Consider the following 24597-nt stretch of genomic DNA (forward strand, 5'->3'; position numbering starts at 1 on the left):
GCAGGCAAGATTGATTCACGCCTCGCTCAACATGGCGTTTCCTAGCATCCCCCGCGCGGTCGTTCCTTCCCTCTCTCGCTCGCATTTCCTGGAGATTTTGAACATAATGTGTTAGGCGCCACGCGCCTGCACAGCCTCGTCTGCGGCGGAAAGAGGCGGCCCCGGCGCGCGGACGGCGACGGCAAGGGGGCGGGGCGGGGTCCGGAAGCTGGGCTCGGGCCACGCCCTCCAAGGGGAGGGCCGAGGAGGGGGCGGGACCTGAGGTACGGGCTGCCGACGCCGTGCTCGTCGTCGTCCTCGGCGTCCGCCGCCGCCGCCGCCGCCGCCGCCTCCGCCTCCGCCTCCGCCTCCACCGCGCGTCCTATACAAGGAGCCGCGCTTGGGGAGGGGACCCTAGCCCGGACTGAAGGTTCCCAGTCGGGCCCGGCTCCGCCGGCGACGTGACGTAACGTGACGTAACGTGACGTCGCACCACGGAGAGGGCGGGGAGAGCGCCCGTGGCCGTGCTCGCGCTTACGCTCGCGACCGTCACTCGCCCCCCGCGCTGCGACCGCTCCCGCTGCTCTCCGTCGTCGCCGCCGCCGCCGCCGCCGCCGCCACCGCCACCACCGCCGCCACCGGTGCCGCCGTCATCGTCGTCCGCCTTCCCGCTCGCCTGGTACCCGGGTCCAGCTCTGTCCGCTCGCCTGCCCTTTTGGGGCCCAGGCCGCACCACCCATGTCCGCGCCGCCCGCGAGGCTGCCGGCCTCCGGCGGCCAGTTTTGCCCCCCACGGGGGGCGCGGGCCCAGGAGCGGGCTGAGGCACGGGCCCAGGCGCGGGCCAAGATGGCCTCCCCGCCGGTGTATTGCTTATGCCGGTTGCCCTACGACGTGACCCGCTTCATGATCGAATGCGACCTGTGCCAAGACTGGTTCCACGGCAGGTGAGGCCGGCCGGCGTCCCCTCCCCCCTCGCGCTTCCCTCTGGTCCGCGTGCTCCCCCTCTCCCCGCTCTTCTATTCCCCCCCCCCCCCCCCCCCCCCCCCCGCGCTCTCTCCCGCCCCCCTCGGCGAGCGGCCCCTCACCGAGTTTCCTCTTCTCGGCGCCTTCCCCTTCGCTTCCTCCCTGCGTTTTTCACCCGTGACCTGCTTATAACCTCCCCTCGCCCCCCACCCCCCACCGTGTAGCGTCCCCCTCTGGCCTCCCCTCCAACGTGGTCTGTTCCCTGCTCTCTGCCCCCCCTCCCCCCGCAGACTTTCTGGGCTTCGGGAAGCCTCCAACCGTGCTTCGTGGGATTCCCCCCCCCCCAACTTGTTTGTCCCTGTGTGCCCCTCCCTCGTACACTGGGCCTTCTGTCCTGTGTCCCTGCTTGGGGGGGGGGCAGCCGTGCAGCCATGTATTGGCATTGAGGAGCTCCAGCAGGAGGCGGGGCTGCGCTCCTGCCGCCCGCTAACAACCGAGCACCTGTTGCCCTTGTGCCACCAGGAACTGAAGAATTCCGATCCTGTTGCTGGGGGGGGGGGGGGGACCACCAAGACACACCCTCACGGGCTCCCATAATTGTTTTTTTTGTTGAACTAAGTGTTCTGTCCTTCTGTACTGAGGGTTTCGAGCTCCCCCGACCCCGGGGCTCAGAAGCATGGGAACCAATGGAGTCTGTTGGACCTCTGCACTTCATTGGGCTCTGGGAGAGAAAGCAGGGCTAGCCAAAGACCTGTTCTGGATCCCTCCGAGCTGCACTACTTGGGAACACCCCTCTGGAGACGCGCCCACGCCCCCAAATCCTGACTTCCAACTGAAGTACTGAGCTCAGGGACTGGTGAACCCACATTGATTGAGCACCTGCTGTGTGCCAGGCACTGTGATAAGTTCTGGGGCTGCAAAGAAAGGCTCTTAAGGCACACTCAGGCTAGCTAGGGTTGTAAACGCTCCCAAACAAAACAGTTGTTGGATGGATTGGAGCTGAGGGCAGTGAGCAGGAAAAGCTTTAGAGAGTGGAATTTGAGCGGAGCCTTGAAAGCAGGCAGGATGGAGAGATGAGGGGGAGCCTTGCAGGCGTCCCCAGGAAACACGGAGGGGAGACAGAGTCTCTGGAGCAAAGAACATACTGCAGAGTGCCGTAGAAGAGCAGACAGAGAGCAGGGGGCCAGGACTTTGAACACCAAACAGAGCGAGCGTTTTGTATTTGTTCCTAAAAGCCATAGGGAGCCACTGGAGTTTATTATCCGGACACGGGAGAGGGGGCAGGTGACGCAGTCACTTCTGTGCCATGCCCCTGTCCTTAGCATAGAGCCAGATGGGCTTTCGTTTACCGGAACCCGAGAGGTCCCCAGTGAAGGGGTCTAGAGGGAGAAGAGCAGAGGGTCCAGTACAGAGCCCCGGGGACCCCTGAGGTGAGGCGGCGCAAGCTGGAGGCCGAGGGAGCGCAGAATCAGGAAGCGGGGGTGTCCCGGAAACCAGAGACCATAGCCAAAAATACGGTGTGTCAGAGGTTACAGTGAAATCGAGGATGAGAACTCAGAAAGGACTATTGGATTTGGTAACCGAGATATCACTGGGGACTTTGAAGAGAGCGGCTAACGGGGAAACGATCAGTTTGGAAGCTGGGTTGTAAAAAGTCAGGGAGACAAGGTAGAGGCGGCTATTTTGAGTTTGGCCACAAAATTGGGAAAGGTCTGAAATACGAGCGGGGCGTTTGGAGGATGGGGGAGACGCGGGCATGTTCGGAAACAGTCGGGAAGCGACCGGTACGGGAGGAGAGATTGAAGGGAGTGAGAGTGGGGCTGACAGGAAGGGGGGTGTTGCAAGAGCCAAGATTAAATGGGATGGCTGGTGCAGGTGGAGGGGTGAATCTCTTTGTGTGAGAAGGTGAGGGAGGAGATGGGACAGGAGTTCTCCTTAAATGGCCCCAAGTGATTAAGATAAGAGCCAGGATTTTCAGCAGGCTAGGGAGGGGAGGATAGGAGTTTCAGGAGGGAGGAAGGTTTTGGGCACAGTGGATGAGGCACACCTGGTAGGATTGCTCAGCAGCAGGTGATATGGGACCATCAATTTGTAGTAGTCCAAGTCAGAAGGGTGACGCGCACCTTCATGCTGCGGCCCACACGACCGACGGCAGGAGTGATTCGAGGTCGGAGGACAGTGGAGCATTTATCCGGGGGTCATGGTGGGGAAAGGAGAGGGGCAGTGCAGTGGAGATGGCCCAGGTTCAGGTGCTTTTCAAAGGCCTGACTGTGAAAAAGGACAAGGAATGCTGCCATAGTTAAACCCTTCACAGGGATCCTTTTTTGGTTCATTTTTCAGTCATGCCTGACTCTCCGTGACCCCATTTGGGGTTTTCTTGGCAAAGATACTGGAGCAGTTTGCCATTTCCTTCTCCAGCTCATTTTACAGATGAGGAAACTGAGGCAAACAGGGTGAAGTGACTTGCCGAGGGGTCACACGGCTAGTGAACATCAGAGGCCAGATTTGAACTCAGGAAGATGAGTCTCCTTGACTCCGGGCCTGGCACTCTATCCACTGTACCACCCGGTTGCCCAGTCTATTTTTAGCTGACCCCTGAAACACCTAGGGGCCGGCACTGAATCTAGAATGATAAAATGATGTGGGCAGAATGGCCGGCGGAGCCAGCGCCTCTCCTTGTCAGGCCATTAAGAGCCAGGTGCCAGCCTTGAGCAGAAGTGTGATGCCCAACTCCCCCAACCCCTCGTGGCTTCCCTCCGGTTCAGTGGCTTGTCCCTGGGGAAGGCCCTTCCCCCTACCTTTCTCTGCTCAGCAGAAGGGGAGGGGAACCTTAAGCTTTCCCCAAGCTGCCCCTTGTCTCTGGCCGCCTCCGGAGAAGGTGTGTTCCGGCCTTTCTTCTGCCTTTTGAGTCAGCTTCTGCAGGTTCCTTCTGGTCCGGGAGCCAACCACCCCGGTGGGACCCCGTGGCAGCGGGAGAGGTGGGGGCAGCTAGCCCAAGTCCTCCCAACTCTTCTGGTTTCCCAGAAGAATCATTCCGATGCTGCCCAATGTCTCCAGTTCATTTCTGTGCCCACCTTGACAGGAGGGGCTTCTCGCCCCCAGTCTAGCATTTCCACGCGGGTGAGGAAACTTCTCCGACTCAGGGGCCACAGCCCTTCTCCTCTTCCCCTAAAGTCTTTGTGTACCAACTCAAAGCAGCCCCGGGAAGAGGCTCCAGGCGCGCACCTGGTCAATGGCAAAGCTTCTGAGAAGCGCCAAGCCTTGGGGCCCTGACTCTGCTTCCTTTTCCATTTTGCCAGTGCTTTGAACAGTGCCCCATTTGACCTCCGGAGAGGACATAAAGGGGAGATGTCCTTACGGCAGATGAGCCGAGGTGGTCCCGGGAAGGGTAGGCACATTTCTGCAGGGCTGCCCCTATCTTTCACGCAGGGCCTTTGCGTCTGGGTCTTGGAGCCCCATGGCATTTGCCCAGCCAGGAGGGCCCCAGAAGCATGCCGTTATGGGAAATTCTCGTCTCACCGGTAGTGGGCCATCTTCTGGGTAGCTTAGCAGTTTCATCTGGATCCTCTGGGTGCTCGGAGGATTAGCCGCCGAAGGGCTGCGGATTGTCCTGTTGCCAGCAGAGGCCCGGTGGGCCTCTCCTTTTTTGCCTGCCGGGCTTGGCAGAAGTCTGTTTTGATTAGGCTAACTAGAACACGCCGTCACCAGACAGTCTTGCTTTCCTTTTTGCCTATTCACTGAATGGAGTTTCCTGAGATCTTACTCCCTTCTCTCCCGGTGCTCACTCATTAATAGCTCAGCGTCTAGGTGGTCTCCAGTGGAGTGCCCCAGGGATCCGTGCGCGGCCCCAGGCATCATCAGTGAGTGACTTGGGTAAATGCTAGGCGACCGGCTCCTCCTTCCTCCATGGCTTTTAAAGTCTAGCTAGGCAGCCAAAGAGCCCGCCTTCACAAGCCTCGCTGAGGCGTAAGTGCTCACGCTGAGAATAAAATGCTCGGCTCTCTTAAGTTGTCTTCAGGCATTTGAAGGTTGCCTGGCTGAAAGATCCCGCATGTCCTTTTTGGTGCCAGAGGGCAGACAGAGTCAGGGGCCACAGCAGGGCAGGGAAGTGGCGAGGCTGCTTTGGGTTCCCTAATGATCTGTATCATCCTGAGGGGCGATGGAGGCTGGTCCTCCTCAGCGTGGGACCTTGCCTGGCCCCAGAGGTGTGGAGATCCAAATAGCTGTGGGGGTCCTCCCCAGTTTCATTCCCTTGATAAACCTGAATAGTTGTGTGGAAAAAATGGGGTCCCTGTGTCACAACTCTGTGTCATTATTGTTTAGAAGGCTTTTGTCCCTGGGACTTGGAGGAGAGCACCTTGAACCCCTGGACTAGTTGGGATGTTTCCATCTGTTTTCCAGTTGTGTTGGCGTAGAAGAGGAGAAGGCAGTCGACATTGACCTCTACCACTGCCCCAATTGTGAGGTCCTCCACGGACCTTCTGTTAGTAAGTCAAGTCTTGTTCTCTTGTGGCCAGAGAAGAGGGTGAGTGCTTGGGGGACCTCAGGAAACAGAAGCTGCCTTGGTCTAAGTTCTAGGGACAGCTTCTCTGGGAGCATCGCTGGGACCTTCGGGTGTCTTGGCAGATCCACAGCTTTGGGCATCTTCTTGACGTGGAACTCTTTTAGGAAGTCAGCCACCGTTTTAGGTTCCCATCCGTTTCCCCGCGTTCTGAGGTCCGTGGGACTTCGTCCACGGGCCTGGTTGTCCCGTGGTGTGAGCTCAGGGCCCTAGGCGCCGGCTCTCCGACCCAAGGCCAACTTCCATTAGGTGGCAGCCAGATGAGGCAGCACATAGAGCTCTGGACTTGGAGTCAAAAGACCTGAGTTGAGATTTGCCTGCAGTGCTGGGCAAGTCACTTCACCTCCGCCTCGGTTTCCGTAACTGTACATTGAGGACAATGACAGCACCTGCTTCCCAGGGTTGTTGTGAAGATTGAATGAGATCAGAATCATGAGGTGCTTAGCACGGTGCCTGGCAGATGGTAGGCCCTTCGAACAGATATAAATGCTCGCTTCCTTCTTCCCTTTCTCTCTCCCTTTCCAAACCTTCTCTTGGTGAAGTGAAAAGACGCCGAGGGGCCCCGAAGGTGCAGGAACTGGTGGCAAACAAAGACGCGGGAAAGACAGTGCAGACCGGGAGTCCCATGTTCATTCGGGAGCTTCGGGGAAGGCCCTTCCGCAGGTGAGGGCATCTGGATGGAGGCAGGAGGCGGCACCTCCCACACGAAGACTTGAGCGGCATGTCCCTTGGCAGGGATGCTCCACTGCCTCTTCTGATCTTTAGACCACCTTCAAGTAGAGAGTTCCATTAAGAAGGGGTACGGCCTTCTCTAGCAGATTGTTGGCCAGCATGCGCCCACACGCAGAGCCTGCCTGTGGCATCCCCCAGGCTGGTCCCCCCACCCAAAGTGCTTGGCCTCTCACCCCGGCTGCCAGATTCCCGGTTTGGGGGTGTCCTCTGTGTCTGAATCCGAATCTGAAGATTTTACAAATTCCCTCCATCCTGGAATAGTTGCCTGATTGAGGATAGGATTTTTCTCTAATCCTTCCCGTGCCCCCCTGCCATGGGCCCAGGCCAGAGAGGCGGCATGGCTCTGGGCTCTCGGTGTCGTGTGCCCGGGTTCTGAGCTCTCTCTTCCTAGAATTTCTTTTGACTTCTGCCATTGCCTGCTCTGTCTCCCTGAAAGGGACAGGGGAGGAGTGGGGAGTTTATGTAAGGGGCTGGGGCAGTCCCGTGGCTTTCAGGATGGGGCTCACATGACCATGGCCTGGTCCCACCGTGATGTGCTTTTCTCCTGCATTTCCCTCCCCTCACCCCCCCCCCCCCAGTGCCGATGAGGTGATCTTGAAGCCCACAGGGGCCCAGCTGACAGTGGAGTACCTAGAAGAGAACAGCTTTAGTGTGCCCATTTTGGTGCTGAAGAAGGATGGCCTGGGCATGACTTTGCCTTCCCCGGCATTCACTGTGAGAGAAGTGGAGTATTACATCGGTAAGCGGCTTGTGCCTCCCTCAATCTCATATGTTGCTTAGCATTTGTGTGACCATGGACCTCTCTGACCCCTCTGACCCTTAGTTTCCTCATCCATCAGTAACTATCTCATGGAACAGTGGTGTGGCTTAAACAAAGATGGTAGTTATGGAAGAGTCTTTTTGCAAAGTCTGTTGCTCTGAAGAAACAGCTGCTTGTGCAGGGACAGGCCTTTAGCCACTTCCCTGAGGAAGCCCAGATGGGGGGCGGGGGCTGGTGCTGCCCATCCCTGTTTGTGTAAGGCACTTCTTTCTGCTCCAGGTGCTGACAAAGAGATCGATGTTATTGATGTGATCCGTCAGGCTGATTGCAAGATGAAACTTGGGGACTTTGTGCATTACTACTGTAGCGGGAAAAGGGAGAAAGTCCTCAATGTCATCAGCCTCGAGTTTTCTGATACCAGGTGAGTGGGGGGGGGCAAGGACCTCTGCCACGTGCTCACCTCACTCGGTTCTTTGGGTCTCCCCTCTCCACACATGCTCAGCGCAGGCTGCGCCCGGCCTTCAAGAGAGGCGCCTTCCCCAAGGTTTCGTAAAATGATAGCTCGCGTATGACCTCTATCAGGTGGCTTCCTGTTTCAGGGAAGGGGAGGGAAGAAGGGAAAGAGAAAAAATTGGGAACTCGGAATTTTAACCAAAGGAACATTGAAAACTATTTTTATGTGTATTGGGGGACATTTTTTAATACTTAAAAAAAAAAAATTTAAAAGAAAGAAAAGAAAAGCATGTTTCTTTACCAAAACACAGTTCAGTGTGAGCAGCATTCGGGTCTCAGGAGGTGGATTTTGCAAAGTTGGCTCCAAAGTAATTTTCCTTCCGGTTAAGTTTCTGTCCGCCTTCTAACAAAGCCAGCGACCTGGTAGTATATGGCTAGGGTGACTCAGTCCGTGTACCCTGCACCTAGCCATCCGCCAGATGCTCTTGTTCAAAGCCAGGGCAGAGCGGTGTTCTCTGCCCTCGCCTTTGATTTGGCACGTGCGCTGTCGAGCTTGGCAGACACGAACACATGGAGTTTCTCCAGGATTCCAGAGAGGGAGTTAGACTCCACGGCCAAAGGGAAGACTGGAGAACAGGAAGAGCTGAGGGATTGGATGGCCTGGGAGATTGTAAATAGCCAAAGAACGGGGAACCTGGATGTTTTTTTCCCTTGTGTGCCCGTGGGATTCTGGGAAAGAATTGTTTTCAGACACGTCTGTTTCAAAGTACCAGACGAGCCAGCAAATCAACTATCTCACCCTTTGCCTTAAGATTCTCCCAAGTATTCGAGAGGACAGGGGTCCCGAGGGACGTTTAATCTGATTTCTCTATTTCCAGACTTTCGAATCTCGTGGAGACTCCTAAGATTGTCCGGAAGCTCTCCTGGGTAGAGAACCTGTGGCCCGAAGAGTCTGTGTTTGAACGGCCCAGCGTGCAAAAGTATTGTCTCATGGGCGTGCGGGACAGCTATACTGATTTCCACATCGACTTTGGCGGTACCTCTGTCTGGTATCACGTGCTCAGGGTAGGTGGTGGGACCTTGTGCCGTGCTCCAGCCCCTATGAGATTCCTTGCTTATGTTTGACGGTTCCCAGGGATAATCCAGGCCCCACCTCCCAGTCTATTCAGGGGTTGACCAGTTTAGGTCCACTTTCTGAAGGGATCTCCTAGGTCATTGGGTGGTTCGGACATGGGCGTCGTGAACGTGAACTGTCGGTTAGGAAACTTCCCGTCCAAGTGAGCCCACTTCCCTACCGGTTGGCCTTCAGCCAGCTTCCCAATTGCACTTTGCCTGGGCGAGGGAAAGTCACAAAATCTGACCTTCCTGCCCCATCAGGAGGGCCATTCCCAGCTAGGGCCCAACTTGTGGGAGCTGGTAGAGATTTTTAGGAAAAGGCAGAGTCCATTCCTGTCAAGTGTAGACAGTCTAGGCAGAAAGAAATGAAATGCCACCTGTTGGTAACAGGCAAAGGCTTCCTCATTAGGGCTTCTCAAGAGAGCCTGTGTTGCCCCGGACTGTGGAGTAGCGTGTTCTCCTGGCGGCGGCTGCTTTTGCCCAAAGCACTGTGGACGTTCGTATTGTCACCTTCTCTCGGGCTGTTAGCACTGGTGCTAGCTAGATGCGGCCAGGCAGCTGCCATTCAGGTGGATGGGCCCGGGCCAGGCTCTGGGAGGCCTCAGAGGAGCGGCCATTCAGGGCTGTGTTCAAGCAGTGCTGGGCCTGGACCCGCTGTTTATCACTCTGGGTCTCAGTTGTTCTGACTGTAAAGTGAGGCCGTTGGGGTTGATCTGTAAGGCCCCTTGCAGCTGCTTTCTCTAGGTTTCCTTAATGTCTCCTTTTTGTCCTTCAGGGGGAGAAGGTTTTCTACTTAATCCGCCCCACCCCGGCAAACCTGTCCTTATTCGAGTGCTGGAGCAGCTCTTCCAACCAGCGAGAAATGTTCTTTGGGGACCAGGTGGACATGTGCTACAAGTGCTGTGTGAAGCAGGGCCAGACGCTCTTCATCCCCACAGGTTCTGCCTGGGCCTCTGGTGGTGGGAGGGGAGGGGGCCGATGGCGCCGCCTATAGGGGACCACCCCCCCATCCCCACCCCTGGGCTGCTGGGAGCCTCTCGAGCTCTCTGACGCTGTCATGTATTTCACTGGGGACGTTACGGTGGTGGACACGCAGCCCTTGGGGTGACAGTCAGGAGAGGCGAAAACCAGGAGGGGACAGAGTCCCTGGCACCACAGAAAGGGAGAGGGTTCTAAGAGCGAGATGGGGCTCAGTGGTGACGGTCCTTGGAATCACAGTCAGGACTGTGGGACGAGGAAGGGAGCCAAGCAGGGATCCGAGCGTGGCCTGTTGTCCCAGTGCGGATGATGTGACTCTGGCCTCTGAGGTGAAACCTGCGGGCGTGGGCATAGTTCACTGAGTGGGAGGGACTAGGAGCAAGAGCCCAGGCCAGGAGGAGAAATGCTGAAGTAGTCCTGTGGCAGCCTCCCCCTCAACCCCCCACCCCACCCCATTGCACTGGGGAATTGAGGAAGAGAAGACATGAGTTCAGGGGTTCTGCTGCTTTCCAGTGAGGCTGGCTGGGTTAGAGGCGGGCTTTGGGGGAGCCCTGAGCCTGGCCCCGTGTCCCTGTGGCGGTGTGACTTTCTCCTGTGGTGCTGGCAGGTTGGATCCATGCGGTGCTGACGCCCGTGGACTGCCTTGCCTTTGGAGGGAACTTCCTACATAGCCTCAACATCGAGATGCAGCTCAAGTGAGTGCAGGCCTCGGGTTGGCCACTGGTTCCAGCCCTTCCCTCCCTCTCCCTGCCACGAACCCGAAATGGGGACCATTCGAAGCAGAGGGTTCGAGGGGACGGAGAAGCCCGACAGCAGCCACGGCCTGCTGCCTTACCTGAGCCCAACAAATGGTCACCCCCCCAAAGGCCGAGCAGCACAGAGCCTAGCTTCCTCGGGACCACCCCGACTCAGTGGCCAGATGTGCTGGGCCAAGGGGGGGACAGGACGAGAAGGGGAGGGAAGAGCAAGCACTTCAGGGGCTGGCTCAGCCGACCTCTTCCGTGCCCCTCATCGTCTCCACCACCCCGCCCCCCACCCTCACCCCTCAGGGCCTATGACATTGAAAAGAGACTGAGCACAGCCGACCTCTTCAAGTTCCCCAATTTTGAGACCATCTGTTGGTACGTGGGAAAGCACATCCTGGACATCTTCCGAGGTAGGAGCCCCTGCCCGTGTCCCCTCTGCCTCTCTGGCCCTACCGTGCTGGCCGTGCCTTAGCTTGGCGGGACTGAAGCGGGGCCAGGGGCACAATGCTTCAGCGCTTCTACCTCGGTGGTTTGGAGCCACAGGCTGCCCTTGGAACTCAGGCCCGCTTCCCCCTTCTCCTGGCTCTTTGCTTCTAGGGGGAGGGTCATGTTCCGGAAGGCTACGAGTTCCCCCTGCTTCTCACTAGATGAGGTGGGGGTACCCTTGGAAGCAGGGGCCTTTAAGGAGCTCGCGTTCCTCTGGGGCTGCTTCCTCAGCAGCTGCCCGCCTGCCTCTTGGTCATGCTCACCCACCCCTTCCAAAGTGACTTAGCCTGGAAACCTGCCAAGATGGTCAGGACTCTAAGCCCAGGCCCCTTTCACCTGCAGAGATGCCCGCCAGGGTTGACTTGGGCAATGCAAGGGTGGCTGCCAGTAGCGCACTTTCTTTCTCTGCTCCTTCCAGGGTTACGAGAGAACAGGAGACACCCTGCTTCCTATCTGGTCCACGGAGCCAAAGCCTTGAACTTGGCCTTCAGGTCTTGGACTAAGAAAGAGGTGATGAGTTTCTCTCCCACGTTCTTCCTCCTATCATCTAGGAGTGTCATACTTACTCCTGGTCAAGCTGGTAGGCTCCAGTGGGTGTAGGATGTCAAGTCACGGGGAGAGCTACCCTCTGCTTCAGCGTCGCACAGAAGCCCAGCTGGGGATGTTGGAGCCGCAGGGGGGTGGCATCCAAGCCGGGACTGAACGGTCTAGGTCGCCACCCCCCAGATGGGGAGGAGCGCAGGAAAGATCACTTTCCCCCACCGTCCTCCCTGTTGACCAGACCAGAAACAAAGAGTACATTTTGGGTAGTTAAGGTAGTTAAGGTCCATGAAAGAAGACCTGAAGGTATAGCTTGCCAATAGGGGGCAGCGGTTCCATTTCTTTGCCCTCCTTAGGGAATGGCCGGCTCCCCTAATCCCATCCCTGATCCTTTTTGGCCATAGGCTTTACCAGAGCATGAAGCCGAGATCCCCGAGACCGTGCGGACCGTCCAGCTTATCAAAGATCTGGCCAAGGAGATCCGGCTGGTAGAGGTGAGGGCTTGGGCCTCTAGGTTCCCCTTCTGGGTTTGGTTTGCCGCCTACTCCTCATGTGTCTTCCTCCTCGCGTCCGAGATTGGTGAAGCTGTTCGTTTATTTTCCTTTGAACGTCCTGGGGAGGACGTTTGATTTCTAGTCTCTTGCTTTTGACAAATGGGAAACTGAGGCTGAGAAATTTGATAAGTTGCTGCAAGCAGACATCCCTCGTTGTCCTGCCTTTATAGAGCAGAGATGTGGAAGAGGCAGGGGACTAACATTCTAGTACCTCTGAGCCATTTCCCGCCCTTTCTCAGGGGCCAGCGCACAAGATTTGGGGGCACCAAACATACATGTAGCCATTACAGAATCTTCACTAAATCATCATGGCCTGAATGAATTGGGCCGCCTCCGAGAGCCAGGGAGCTCTCGTGCATGGGTGTGTGCCTGTGTCCGTGGGCACTCTGACACGCGGGCCTGGAATGAGTGCACAGCTAGCTCAGCTCCCCATTAGCCAGTGGCTCTGCCGTTTCTGCAGGATATCTTTCATCAGAACATTGGGAAGACTGGCACCCCCTTTGGCCTCCAGAGGACTGGTAGCGGCAATCCGGCCAAGTCGGGTCCTGGAGCTCCAGCCTCTGCTGTCAGATTTTACCCAGCCTCTAAAACCAGCTCCAAAAAGAGAAGTTCCCGGGTCAAGGTGATGACCGGGAAGAAGGCAGAGCGCAAGGGGAGAGAGAACGTGGCCACAGTGGATTCTGGTAACCTGGACCTCGATGTGCTGGACAAATATACGCGGCAGGCCCTGAAGACGAGCGGCCCTCCCAAGGGCCAGGTGGGCTTCCCCAGGACCCCCTTACCCCTCATCTCCCCCCACCCCCTCTCTGCTTAGGTGAGGCCTTAGGCCTGGACAACCCCTGAGAATCTTGGGGTAATATTTCTGATCCTCGATGCATCAGCAGCTTCAGAGAGAGTCGCTCTGGTCCTGTCGCCTCATTTCCCAGCCAGGATGCAGATTAGAATGCAGGGATTAGTTAGGGGGATCCCCTCTACTTTCTAGATTCTCGTCTGGAGACAGACTTTGGCTGAGCTTCTGCTGTTTTCTTCCTCAGTTTCTGGTTGCGAACCCTTGCCTGACTCCCCAAGAAGAAGAGCTAAACCTGGATGCAGATCCAGATCTAGACTTAGACCTAGAACCTGACATTGAAGAGAGCCAAGTTACAGCCGTACTCGCCAATGGAAAAGCAGCAAGGTGAGTAGGACCTGGGACCCACTGGGCCCAAGAGTAGTGAGCAGGGCAGGTCTTTTCCTCAAAGTGGGCAGGAAAGGGTCCGAAGACCATGGCCGGAGCGGGGGGAGGGGGGAGGGGAAGCACCTCCAGGAGGCGATGGGAATCCCTAGAAGATTCGGTTGTACTAAACCGGAGGAAATGGTAGCGTGGGCAGTGGGCATTTTCCCTGTCATGTGCTGTGTCCTGGGGCTAAGTAGTAGCTGCAGTCTTGCTCTCGTCTCTGATGGCTCCTGAGCTGTGGGGCCATTATCTCCTGCAAAAGCGTTAGTCACGGGGCACCCAGAAGTCCCCGGTGACTCGGGGCTTATTGGGAACTAGTGAGAACAAATATTTGCTCTCCTGTGAAGCACATGGCAGCTGAATCATCAGCTTTTCCAGAGAGGGGAGCCATGCTTGGGGCTGCCGGTGCCATAAGCGTTGTGTGGAGGCGGGCAGCGGGCAACCTCAGCGGATCTGTCAGTTACAACCAAGAGGCCTTACGCTTGAGGCGAAGCACGTTTCAGTTCTTTTCAGAGATCTGGGCTTCGATGCCATGCTGTGTCCATGGAAGACTGGATGCATGTTTAGGGACAGAGAGAAAAGGGACAGGCAGTCAGGGAGTGGGGGGATCAGAAGAAAGGGGCCATGGGGTGAGCTGTCAGGTGGTTTCTGGGGCTCATGTGCTACTATTTGTGGGTCTTTATTTTTGCCTCATCACCCACCCAAGGGGGAAACGGATTGTCTGGGCTCCAGCTGCCCAGAGCAATGGTACCCTGCGGGTCAGATGAAATCAGCCAGACTTGCTAAAGGGTCCTGGTTGCTTTACCCTATTGCAGGGGATCCAAAGGGCCCAGCACTCGCTCTGTGTTCAGGCTACAAATGCTCTGCCAGGAGAGCCTTCCGTTTCCTCTAGTGCCGGCCTTTTGTGGGGCTTGTCACCCTGCTGGCTCGCTTGGGCCTCGCTGGTAGTGTCTTGATATTCTGTGTCTCTGCATGTCTGTGTCTGTGTGCGTGTGTGTATGTGCGTGGGGCACGCGGGTGCGTATCTGGCTTTATCCAACCCAGTGACAAGAAAGTGAAGGTCTCGGCCCGCTCCCGCAATTCCAAGAGTTCGTCACGACGGGCAACCAAGACCAAGATGCTGATCAAGGGGGAGTTTGACCTGGACTCAGAAGAAGACCTGCAGATCGACGAGACGCCTCGGAAGGAGAAGAAGGTCCTGGTAGCCAGAAAGAAGTTACCCAGTGCGTCTCAGTCTCTTGTCCCTGTCCCCCTCCCACCCCCCTGCCCCTACCCCAGTGGTTCTCCTGGGCTTCCACATACAGCTTCCAAAAATGGGGAATGGCCTTGTTTACCGCTCTAGCCTAGAGGTGTCAGACCCACAGCTTTCTTGATTGTGGCCCAAGCTGGAACGGTTGGGAAATAGCCACAAAACAAAGGTTCTAGAGCAGAGACACGACTAAGGAGTGGTGGGTGCGGCCTGGAGGGACCCCTTCTTGCGTTTCGGGCCCCACCCTGACTGTTTGGGTTTCCCATCACTACCGTAGATCCTCCCAGCCCTGCCACCTGACGCCTCCCCTGCTTTCTTCAGTTCAGAGGTGAGAGGCCAGGCGTTCTCCTCTTTGTGTCCTAGAATTCCCCCGGAAGTTGCCTCGCGCCAAGCCCTGCTCTGACCCCAACAGAATCCGGGAACCAGGGGAGGTAGAGTTTGACATTGAGGTAGGTGCCCGTTTCTCGCCCCCGAGCCTTCAGGCTTCCCTAGCTCGTATTAGCTTGACGTTTCAGGAGGCCTCGCCTTCTGGACAAAACATCCTCCACGTCGGGGTGGGGGAGGCCGGAGAAGGGAGTCGAGGCAGAAGAAGGCCTAGGGGTGAGCCAAGGTGTGGAGACCACAAGAGACTTCAGGGGCCTTTGGTCTGGCTCGAGTGAAGAGAGATTAAAAGGCAGAGGGAAAGGGAGGGGAGCGACAGAGGAGGAGGGGGGTGGGGTGGAGGAAAGAGCAAGTGTGATTAAGAAAGACAATGAGAAACAGAGCGCCAGAGTGATAGAGTGACAGTGACAGACTGAGAGAGAAGAAAAAAAAAGTGAGAAAAACAGGAAAGGGACAGAGAGAGACAGAAAGAGAATTGGAGAGGAAGAAAGCGAGAACTAGAAACAGAAAAGAGAGAGGAATGGAGTCAGTAAGAAAATCAGAAAACAGACTGGCAGAGACAAAGAGAGAATAGAAAGAGAGCCTGAGAGAGAGAGTGACAGTGACGGACTGAGAGAAAAGAAAAGAAGTTGAGAAAAACGGGGAAAGAGATAAAGCACTAGAGAGAGAGTAAAAAAGAGACAGTAGAAACAAAAGAGTAATTCATTTAATAAGAAGAAGAAAGAGACACTGAGAGAGAGAGAAGCTGGCAGAGGGTGGGGTGAAGGGCCTGGGATTCCGGGGTGTCTTGTGCAATACACTCGATCAAACTACAAATGCTCCTTTGGACCGCTCCAGGAGGATTATACAACAGACGAGGACCTGACAGAAGGAGTAGAAGCCCAGCTTGGGCCCAGCGCTGGAACGGCAGGGATTCTAGATCTGCTCAAGGCCAGCAGGCAGGTGGGGGGACCAGTCTCTGCAGCCCTCAAGTGAGTACCTGCCTCCGTTTCTCCTTCCCTGGAAGTCAGACAGTTCATGCCCAGGCTGAGGCGCTTGGCTTCGGTATGTAATAAAGACCAAGCTGCCTCCTGTGCCACTGAACAAAGGAGATTGGACACCTGTACCATCAGCAGAAGTCCACAGTGACCCTAAGGACAGTGAGACAGGGGATGAGGGAACCAATGGTGTAGGAACTGGGGGAGCCCGGGGGTTTGAGGGAGCTCCACGTTTGCCTGTCCAGCCCACTCCCTGACTGAGCAGCGCCACTCGCCCTCCGGGAGGAGAGGCGAAGGCTGAGGCCCGAGACACCTCCCCTCCCTGACGCCAGCTCCTGAGCTGGCTTTCCCACTCCTTGACTTGGCTCTGTTGAGTGGCTCCCTCCCCAGGAGGGCCTCCTTTCAGCTATTTTTCTTTGTCCCTTGCAGCGAGGCCCCCGCGTCTCCCAGCACCCAGGAAGCCATCCAGGGGATGCTCTGCATGGCAAACCTCCGCTCCTCCTCGAGCTCCCCCTCGGCCTCCACCCTTCAGGCCTGGTGGGCCGCGGGGCATGAAGGCGGCGGCGGTGGCAGTGCCGGCGCCAGCAGCAGTGGCATCTCTGCTCGTGGGAAGACCGATGGCTCCAGTGTCCCAACTGGCCAGCGGGCCCCCGGCAAGCGTACCGGGAAGCAGATGGTCGTCCAACAGAAGGTGGAAAGCGAGGAAGAAGAGGAAGAGGAAGCCGAGGCCAGTCTAGATGATGAACAGGAAAGCCTGGGGGCTTGCTTCAAGGATGCCGAGTACAGTAAGCCTGGGAGCAATGCACAGGGCTGTGGGCCCACAAAATGGGGGGGGGGGAAGCAGCCATGGGTCTTTCCAACCTGTCAGCTGCCAGGCTTATTTGAGGGCCAGCTTTGCCATTTTGGGCCAGCGTGTCCAGCGGGGACGGGGGACGTGATGTAGCGTGACTCGATGTGAGCTGGACCTCGGGGCGATCTTCGTCCTAGTCTCTCCTGCCCTACCCCGGTACATCCTCCCTCCACATCTTGGGCTTCACCAGGAAGCCAAGGTGTTGACCATTCTGAGGCTCCCAGTCTGAGAGCCCTCAGATTTTTTCGAGGTAGCCCTTAGGTGGGCGGGAGGGAGTATGTCCAGACACTATCTCATGACATGAAGAGAGGGCAGGGCAAAGTGGGGCCCAGGTGCCGGAGTGAAGAGTAACTTTGGAAGTGCGGGCCTGGTGTGGCTGTGTCACTCTGGCATTCTCCCAGAATCCAAAGTTCTGGGCGTGAATATTGGGGACGTTAATGTCCAGGCTCATGTCTGTTTGACTTCTGCCCGGTAAACAATGCAGCTTTCCCCTCCTCCTAGTTTACCCATCGCTTGAATCGGACGACGATGACCCCGCTTTGAAATCGCGCCCCAGGAAGAGGAAGAGCACAGATGATGCTCCTTGGAGCCCTAAAGGTGATTGTTGGGTTCCAGCTTGAGGTCCTCAAGGAGACGCCCAAGCAAGGGCCTCTGACCTGCTTGGATGAGGGAACGGGGCCACCGATTGGCAAAGGTCACCGTCAGCACAAACGTGGCACTAGAATTAGAAGGTGAACTCGGGAGTTGGATTCAGTTGAGCCACAGGTGGCATTTGCTGGCGGGGGGGGGGGGGGTCCCAGTGCTCCTGTGTCTTTATTATTGTGAATCAGGGGCCAGCTAATTACGGACTGCCTGAGCGCCAAAGTCGTTCGTCCATATTTAAATATGAGAAAGTCTTCACGGCTGTCCACACTGTCATCTAATCTCAGAGGCATGGTGTGATTTGCTTCCCTTGGCCTGAGGAAATCTGAAGAGAAGCTAAATTGCTAAAAAGTGCATTTGTCATCTGTCTTAAGTGGCAAAAATAAAGAGGGAATCCATATTGGAGGGGCCACAGGCAGGCGGTACCTTTAAAAGCACTATGGGTAGAACTGTTAGGTAAACCGCTTTGGAATCAGTTGCTAAATTGTCCATACCCTTCAACCCAGAGATCCCACTGTTAAGCAGAGGCGCGTCCACGAATACTTTCTAACTTTAATGCCCTCGGATTCAGAGAATTTCCCACGGTGTTCAGTGTTAAGCGGAAGACCAGTTCCCTAGCCGAAGTCGGGAGCTGGGCTGCTTCTTTGTCCTATTTGGCCCTGTTTTGGAGATAAGGGAAACTAGGTCACGGGAGGAGAGTTGAGGTTAGAGTCCGGGTCGCTCAGGTTCCCCGTACAGTGCTCTCTCTGGGTCCCACAGAAACCTGCACTGGTCGAGCTTAAGCCCAGGCATTTGGTTTGGTGTACACGTTTTAGTAGGTAGAGGTGAGAGAGGACCTTGGAGAAGAGGAAGCCTGGGGCACAGGAAAGTCCTAGATGGATGTGGGTCCCCCTTGTGTCTGGATGATCAGGGCTGCTGGAGGCGGCAGCAGGAGCCTCATTTCCCAAGCTTGGGCATTATCTTCCATTGACTTTGTTTTCATTGCAGCCCGTGTGACCCCAACCCTCCCAAAGCAGGCCCGGCCTGTTCGGGAGGGGACTCGTGTGGCGTCTATTGAGACTGGGTTAGCTGCAGCAGCTGCAAAGCTGGCTCAGCAGGTAGGTGTCCAGGGTCCCAGCTCTTTATGCTGAGCAAAGAGCTGCCATGTGCCTTGGGTGCTGGCTGGGGAGGCAGAGCTTGAAGAGGTGGCCAGGGTTCTCCAATATATGCCGCCCAATATGCGTGTGTGTGCCGGGGCACAGATGGGCTTTGGGTTAAGGTCAAGGGAAGCCCCTGGCCAAAAGCTGACTTGGTGGGACTGTGTTCCGAGAGCCAACTCCTGGCCAGGGTGCTGTGTGAGGGGGCGGCCCCCTATCGGCAACCTCAGAAGGGATCTTACGTTTTCTGGGGAGGTTTTATTATGTTGAAAATATATAATGTTGATGCCATCCCAAAGCCTACCAGACATTGGGGTTCTCTTGATTTGGGGCTGGGTTCAGTCACTAGAGCTAGGGTGCTCTCAGGGGAACATGTCGGTCATTTAAAAGTGACATGGGTAACTTTGATGACTCACCGAGCCCACGTCAGGGCAGTCGTTCCGACACGTTACTTTGGGAAGTAGGGGGCAGTAGTGGTAGCGTGGCATTAATGAGAGACTGCTCCTAAAGTCCGACTTGGATAAATGGCCTCTCACTTAAGTTTGTCCAGAGCTCCCTTCCTTTTCTCTCAGAAGCCTGTCTTCTCCCACTTGGCTTGTGTTTCAGGAGCAGCAAAGAGCCCAGAAGAGGAAATATTTGAAGAAGAAACCAGTGGTGAAGGAACTGGAACAGTCACCCTCTCAGGATAGCGGTCCTGCCACAGCTGCTCCCGTGCCAGTGTCCCCACCTGTAGTTGTACCACTCAGCCCCCCGCCACCTACTGAGCCCAAGCAGGAACCCTTTGCTGGCAGCCTGGCTGACCATGAGTATACTGCCCGGCCCAGTGTTTTTGGCATGGCCCAGGTGAACCGAGGCACCACACCCATGGCGCCCGGAGTTTTCCTATCTCAGCGGCGGCCCTCGACCAGCTCCCAAGGGAGTCAGATAATACAAGGTAAGCCAAGTGTTCCCACGTCCTCATAGACATCGCCTTGTGAGAAGCACGGCCATGGTCTCCTCATCGGTCAGCTGTCCCCTGGGTACTGAGCTGTTTCTGGCCTAAGCTCCAGAGTCATTTCCAGAGGGGAGGCCTCAGGCAGGACAGAGTGCTTGAGCTAAGCATTGAAGTGAGGACTTTTTTGAGATGAAGGTAAAGGGGCAAGCATGTTGAGATGGGATTGCTGTCTCGGGTGGGGAAGCAGCTAGTAGGAATAGGGCACCGTGGGAAATCAACCTGGCTTCAGTGACCAGTATGGAATCACTTGGAGGGCTCCGAAAGGTATTTGACCCTTGAGGTAATAGGGAGCCTTAGGAGCTCGTTGAACAGGAGAATGACACGGTCTGGCCTGAAGAAGGTGAGAAACCACTGCATTTGTGATCGTCTCTCCTCGCTGTTCTCTGAGCTACCCAGCCAGTTCTTCTCAAAGAGCCCATCTATGGATGTCTGTCTCCCAAGGCCCTCCCAGTTCCCGTTTCCTTCTCTCGGCACTCTTGGTGACGCCACCACCTCCTGTGGTTTTAGTCGATGTCCCTATGGAGAGGACACCCGGCCTCAGCCTCTTCTTTCCCGAGGTCCGGTCCCTCCTTATCAGCTTGCCTGATGGAGCAGATCTAACGATAACATTTTTGACAGTACATATGCATGGTTAATTTTTTACAACATTATCCCTTGCACTCCCTTCTGTTCTGAATTTTCCCCTCCTTCCCTCCACCCCCTCCCCTAGATGGCAGGCAGTCCCATACATTGTACTTTCCTCTTAACTCGCTCCTTTCTTGGGGCATCCATTGCCGCCCCCGTTAGTCAGCCCACCGGTCATCCTCTTCCCTCTCCTCTCTCAACTTTCCGCTACCCTCTACGCTCGTGTCCCTTTGCTCCTTGTTCTCTTGCCGAGTGGACCTTGCCCAGCCTGGCTTAAGTGACTCTCACCATCACCGCACCATCACTGTCCTGTCCCCTTTTATCTTCTCCAACCGACTAAATCTGCTGTCAACCTCCCTCTGTAATCTGTGGTCCTTCGCTGTGTGCTGGCTTCCTTTCCTACTGCATACAAATGTGCCCATGTCTCTTCTTTTTTTTCATTCCCCCAAGTCAAGTCTTTATGCTTTACTATGTGACAAGTACGATGCTAAATCCTGAGGCTTCCAAAAAAAGAGGTGAAAGATAAATCCTTTTGCCAAGGAGCTTTCGATCTAATACTTATGATATCTGGCTGCTGTGTTATTCATTAGTAAAAGTAATTTGGATTGATTTAGCACTTTAAAGTTAGTAAAGTTTTTGGGTTTTTTTGTTTTTTTAATGCTAACAATCTTCTATTATATTTATTTACTTATTTTGAAAAATTCCTCTTGTCACTCCTGTTTTCAAAACTCCCCCTCGCGATCCGATCGTCCCCGGTCCCATTGGCCAATAGCTCGCCTTTTCGCGGCTGAATTTCTGAACGTAGCCATCGACAGCGGACGCCCTGACTCCTTTGTCTTTCGTTGTCATCTTCTAAATCTCCTACCTCTTGAAGGTTACCCGTGACCTCTTGGCTGCCCAGTCCAGTCGAGGCCTTTTCTTCGGTCTCACTTTCTTTGCCCTCTCTGCAGCCTTCGCCATCTCCTGGATACTCTCCCTGCCGTGGGGTTTTTGGCCTCCACTCCTCGTTCTGGTGTGTCTCTTACCGCTTCTTCATCCAGATCTGGTCCCCCAAGTTTGCCTGGCTTAGAGTAGGTGCTCCTGGACTGTGTGGGCGAGCCCTAAGGCTCTGTTCCTGGCTCCTCCTCTCTTTATTCTTTTGTCATGTGACCCTGTGCATTTATCACAGCTATGCAGGTGACACAGTTGGTTTTCCTGTCTCTCAGACTCCAAACTCACAGCCACCAGTGCCAGCCAGTGTGTCTTAGAGGCATCTCCAGCTCATCACCTCCTTCTCCTGCCCGACCTCCAAGAAGCCTCCCTTTCTCTCCCACGATCCCCTCAGTTTCCTGACCTTGCAACCTTGATGTCATCTTTCACGGAACAATGTCCCCCTCACCCCCATACTTAATTGTCGGGTCTTTTCACACATCTAGCTCCAGTTTGGGGGTAGCTGCATGGCGCAGTGAATAGAGCTCTGGGCCTGGAGTCCTGAAGACCTGAGGTCAAATCCAGCCTGACACTTGCTAGTTAGGTGACTCTGGATGAGTCAACTTCACCCTGTTTACCTCAGTTACCTCATCTGCAAAATGAGCTGGAGAAGGAAATGGCCAACTTGGTATCCTTGCAAAGAAAGGCCCCAAAATAGGGTCATAGAGAATTGATGCAGCTGAAAAACAACTGGCTCTAAAAGCTTTGGGGCCGAAGTCAAGAAGTCCTGAGATTAAATGTAGCTTCAGTCGCTTAACCATTTGAATGCTCCTGGGCAAGGCATTTCACCTCTCTCCATCCACCTCATTTTCCTCTAAACAAAGTAATAGGATGCCAGTAAGAGCCCCTGCCTCCCAGGGTGGTTGTGAGGATTCAGAGTGCTCAGCACAGTGCCTGGCCCGTGGTGACCAGTGTTCTCCAGATTATCACCAGCTTCCGTTGGACTCCAGCCGATGAGAAGCCCTCTGGGAGGAGGGCTGACCTCTCCTTTGGCTCTTAGGGTTCGGCCCCTGGCATGGTACTCGGCACGCTAGAGGCTCTTGACGAACAGGTTTGGGACAGGGACCCTGAGCCTGGGGAGCACACATCACGGCGGAGTTGGAAGCTGGCCTTGTAGCCAGGTCGGGGGAAGCACTAGGGGCCTGGGCCTTCTCTGAGTTACACGTTGATAGAGCCCTTCCCCTGGTGAGGGTGAGAATCACAGGTCTCCCAACAGGATTTCCACGTCAGCTGTGGAAGCCTCTCAGTTGTGTCCCATCCTTAAGGTCAAAGGTAAGCTTGAGATTCCGCCCAGACGCGTGACCGTGACCACAACGTGGCCCGCTAGGCTCTTCGTTTACTAGGTTCAAAGAATAAGTCTTCAGGGACCTCTAAGGGCCAGAGGGGTGCATTGAGGAGACTGGACGGGCCTTCGTTCAGGCCGTCAGGCGGCACTTGATTCGTGGGGAAGCGGAAGCTCGCAGACTGACGAGGGGGATCGGATTGTTGGGCCTCGTCAAGGGGTGCCCCCAGTTTGTTTGGGCCTTCATTTCCTTTTTTTTTTCTTTCTGCTTCCAGGAAAGCGGCCTAAGAAGGGCCTAGCCACTGCCAAGCAGCGACTTGGCCGCATCTTGAAGATCCACAGAAACGGCAAACTCCTCTTGTGAGCCGCCTGCTTTGTGGGGGCTCTGCTTCAGTCTCCTGCTTCTCGGAGGCTTTGGTTTTCCTTTGCAGACACTCCTGGTACCAAGCTTCTCTTTACTTTGGAACCCTCTTGGTCAGCCTTGGGGACGGCTGGCCCTGTGGCAGAGGGAGGAAAGAAGCCTGACCTTTTGTTCACTGGCCTCCCTCGCGGTTCCTTTTTGCCTATTCCTGGCCTTTCTTTCTGTTCGCCGCCCTCTTTGAAAACAGAGAAGCTGGAGGAGTCTAGTTTGACTTCTGAGGGGGGGCCTTCCTTCAGTTTCTTCTGTTTCAGTTAGTTAGGGCCCAAGAACAGGGGGACTGGGTGCTCCTTCAATAACTTGCTGCCCTTCCCCCCCCCAATCTGGGCCCATTCGCCTCGTTTGGAGCAGGAGGCCTGCTCCGGGCTCACTACGCCACTCCTTGTGGCCTGTCTAGAAGCCATGTGTGAGCAGCCAACTTCCCTGGGCTGCTCTGCCTTCCCGACCTGCTCCTCCTTGTTCAGGGTCGGCCCTCTGACACTGGATGCCGAAGAGGTTGCTTTCTTATCACCTCAGACCTGAAAGAGCCCATAAGCAAAGTATCACTCCCCGCTCCTACTTTGGCTCCTTCAGCTCCAATTTGGTTGGGTTCGGAGGGGGGCGCCTGCACACGCTCCCTCCGAGCAACCGGCCAGGGTCGGAAAGCGCCGTCTACGGCTCATTCGGCCTGTCCCAGCTGCTCGCTCTGCGTGACCGGGATCGTTCCGGTGACTCAGGGACCTGGGGGGCATCTCCCCACTGGGATACTGCAAGCGGAAGGGCCGCTCGCTTAAAGCCTGAGCCAGCAGCTGGGGGGGCTTCCTGGAGCTCCTCCCCAAGTTCTCCAGCCCCCTTTCCAAACCTCCCTCCTTTACTCGTTTCCCTCATTCTGAGCTCTTTGCCACTCAGGCGGAGCAGGAGGCGGCAGGGCCTGTGGTGGGACATTGGCTCCTGCTCTGGCCCTGCCCGCTGCTCCACCTCCTCAGACCTCATCCTCAGTCCCGCTTGCCGGGGCCTGGCACACAGGCAAAGGCAGCTAATCGCTACCAGAAGACCACCCAATTTGGGGCATCCCAGCCCAGCTCCATCCAGGATGCTCTCATTTCGCGTTTTTGATTTCTGAGGTTCAGGGCCCCGTTTTGCTTTTCAGTTGTTGTTGTGGATGATGTACGATGGTGAAGGGAAAGGCCGTCCCCCTTACAGAGAGCCAAGTGGGGATGACCGTTTTTCTTTGTCAGACTCTGGATTTTCAGGTTGTCAGTGGGGGGGGGGGGTTAACAGCCCAAGGGAGGGAGTCCATCTCTGCCTCTCTCCCTCCTTAGCCAAAGAGCCAGCCGGAGGCTGGGCTGGGGGCCCAGAAGAAAGCATTTCTATTCATCTGGATTCTATTTTTACAAAAGAGAAGACGCGCTCGAGCCACCGCCGCCACGCTTCTGTACATGTTGAAATCTATTTTTAGAAGGGGAGGATTGTGTATTTGGGACACGAAGCCAGACTCTGGTGGCGGCGGCGGTTGCTTTCAGTTGGATGTCCCCTCCCCCCATTTGGTGTTATTACTGATGTAATTTATATTTTTTATTTAGATCCGTCCTTTCCTAGAGAGATAAAACTTGTTATATCTTGGCACTGACTTAGCTTTCAGTTATTTGCGTGGGTCGAAGTCTTCCCTTTTCAGCCTCGGGTGGGGGGAAGAGGAGGAAACAGGAGCACGAGGAACCCCGTTTCTCAAAAGCTACGGGGGGGACTTTCCGTGGCTGACCTGGGATCGAGAGAACCCCTTTCCCGAATCTTTGACGACAATCCTGGGGTGGGGATGGGCTTGCTAACTCAGGCTGAGGTCCCATGGCTGCGTTCCGCTCACCACTTCTAGAGGAGACAGCCAAGTCTGCAGGATGATCCTGCCGCCTTGTTACGTCATCGATTTCACGTCCCGAGGACCTGAGGGAGCCATGGTACTGTGAGGAGTAGGAGCCGCACCTGGCCGAGCTCCCTGCCAGCCTCCTGCTGTTCTGTGG

At 55.8% G+C, this 24597-nt stretch overlaps 1 protein-coding gene across 2 annotated transcripts; it reads left to right on the forward strand.

The window, feature by feature from the left end:
• Nucleotides 1-255: 255 nt before the first annotated feature.
• Nucleotides 256-24205, forward strand: PHF8 (PHD finger protein 8). 2 transcript variants are annotated; one of them, XM_074278507.1, is made up of 21 exons: nt 256-923; nt 5344-5429; nt 6046-6166; nt 6814-6974; nt 7275-7416; nt 8327-8513; nt 9340-9502; nt 10150-10237; nt 10592-10698; nt 11193-11284; nt 11719-11808; nt 12329-12625; nt 12903-13042; nt 14126-14304; nt 14694-14779; nt 15549-15682; nt 16118-16473; nt 17040-17135; nt 18168-18277; nt 18923-19250; nt 22461-24205. In XM_074278507.1, the coding sequence occupies exons 1-21, from the start codon at nt 718-720 to the stop codon at nt 22547-22549; spliced, it is 3258 nt and encodes a 1085-aa protein (XP_074134608.1). In that variant the 5' UTR covers nt 256-717; the 3' UTR covers nt 22550-24205. The 2 variants fall into 2 exon arrangements, with proteins under 2 accessions (XP_074134608.1, XP_074134609.1); XM_074278508.1 differs by having other exon boundaries at nt 15549-15653; nt 16122-16473.
• Nucleotides 24206-24597: the final 392 nt, after the last annotated feature.

The sequence above is a fragment of the Sminthopsis crassicaudata genome, chromosome X (genome assembly GCF_048593235.1).
Source record: "Sminthopsis crassicaudata isolate SCR6 chromosome X, ASM4859323v1, whole genome shotgun sequence".
NCBI classification, from domain to species: Eukaryota; Metazoa; Chordata; class Mammalia; order Dasyuromorphia; family Dasyuridae; genus Sminthopsis; species Sminthopsis crassicaudata.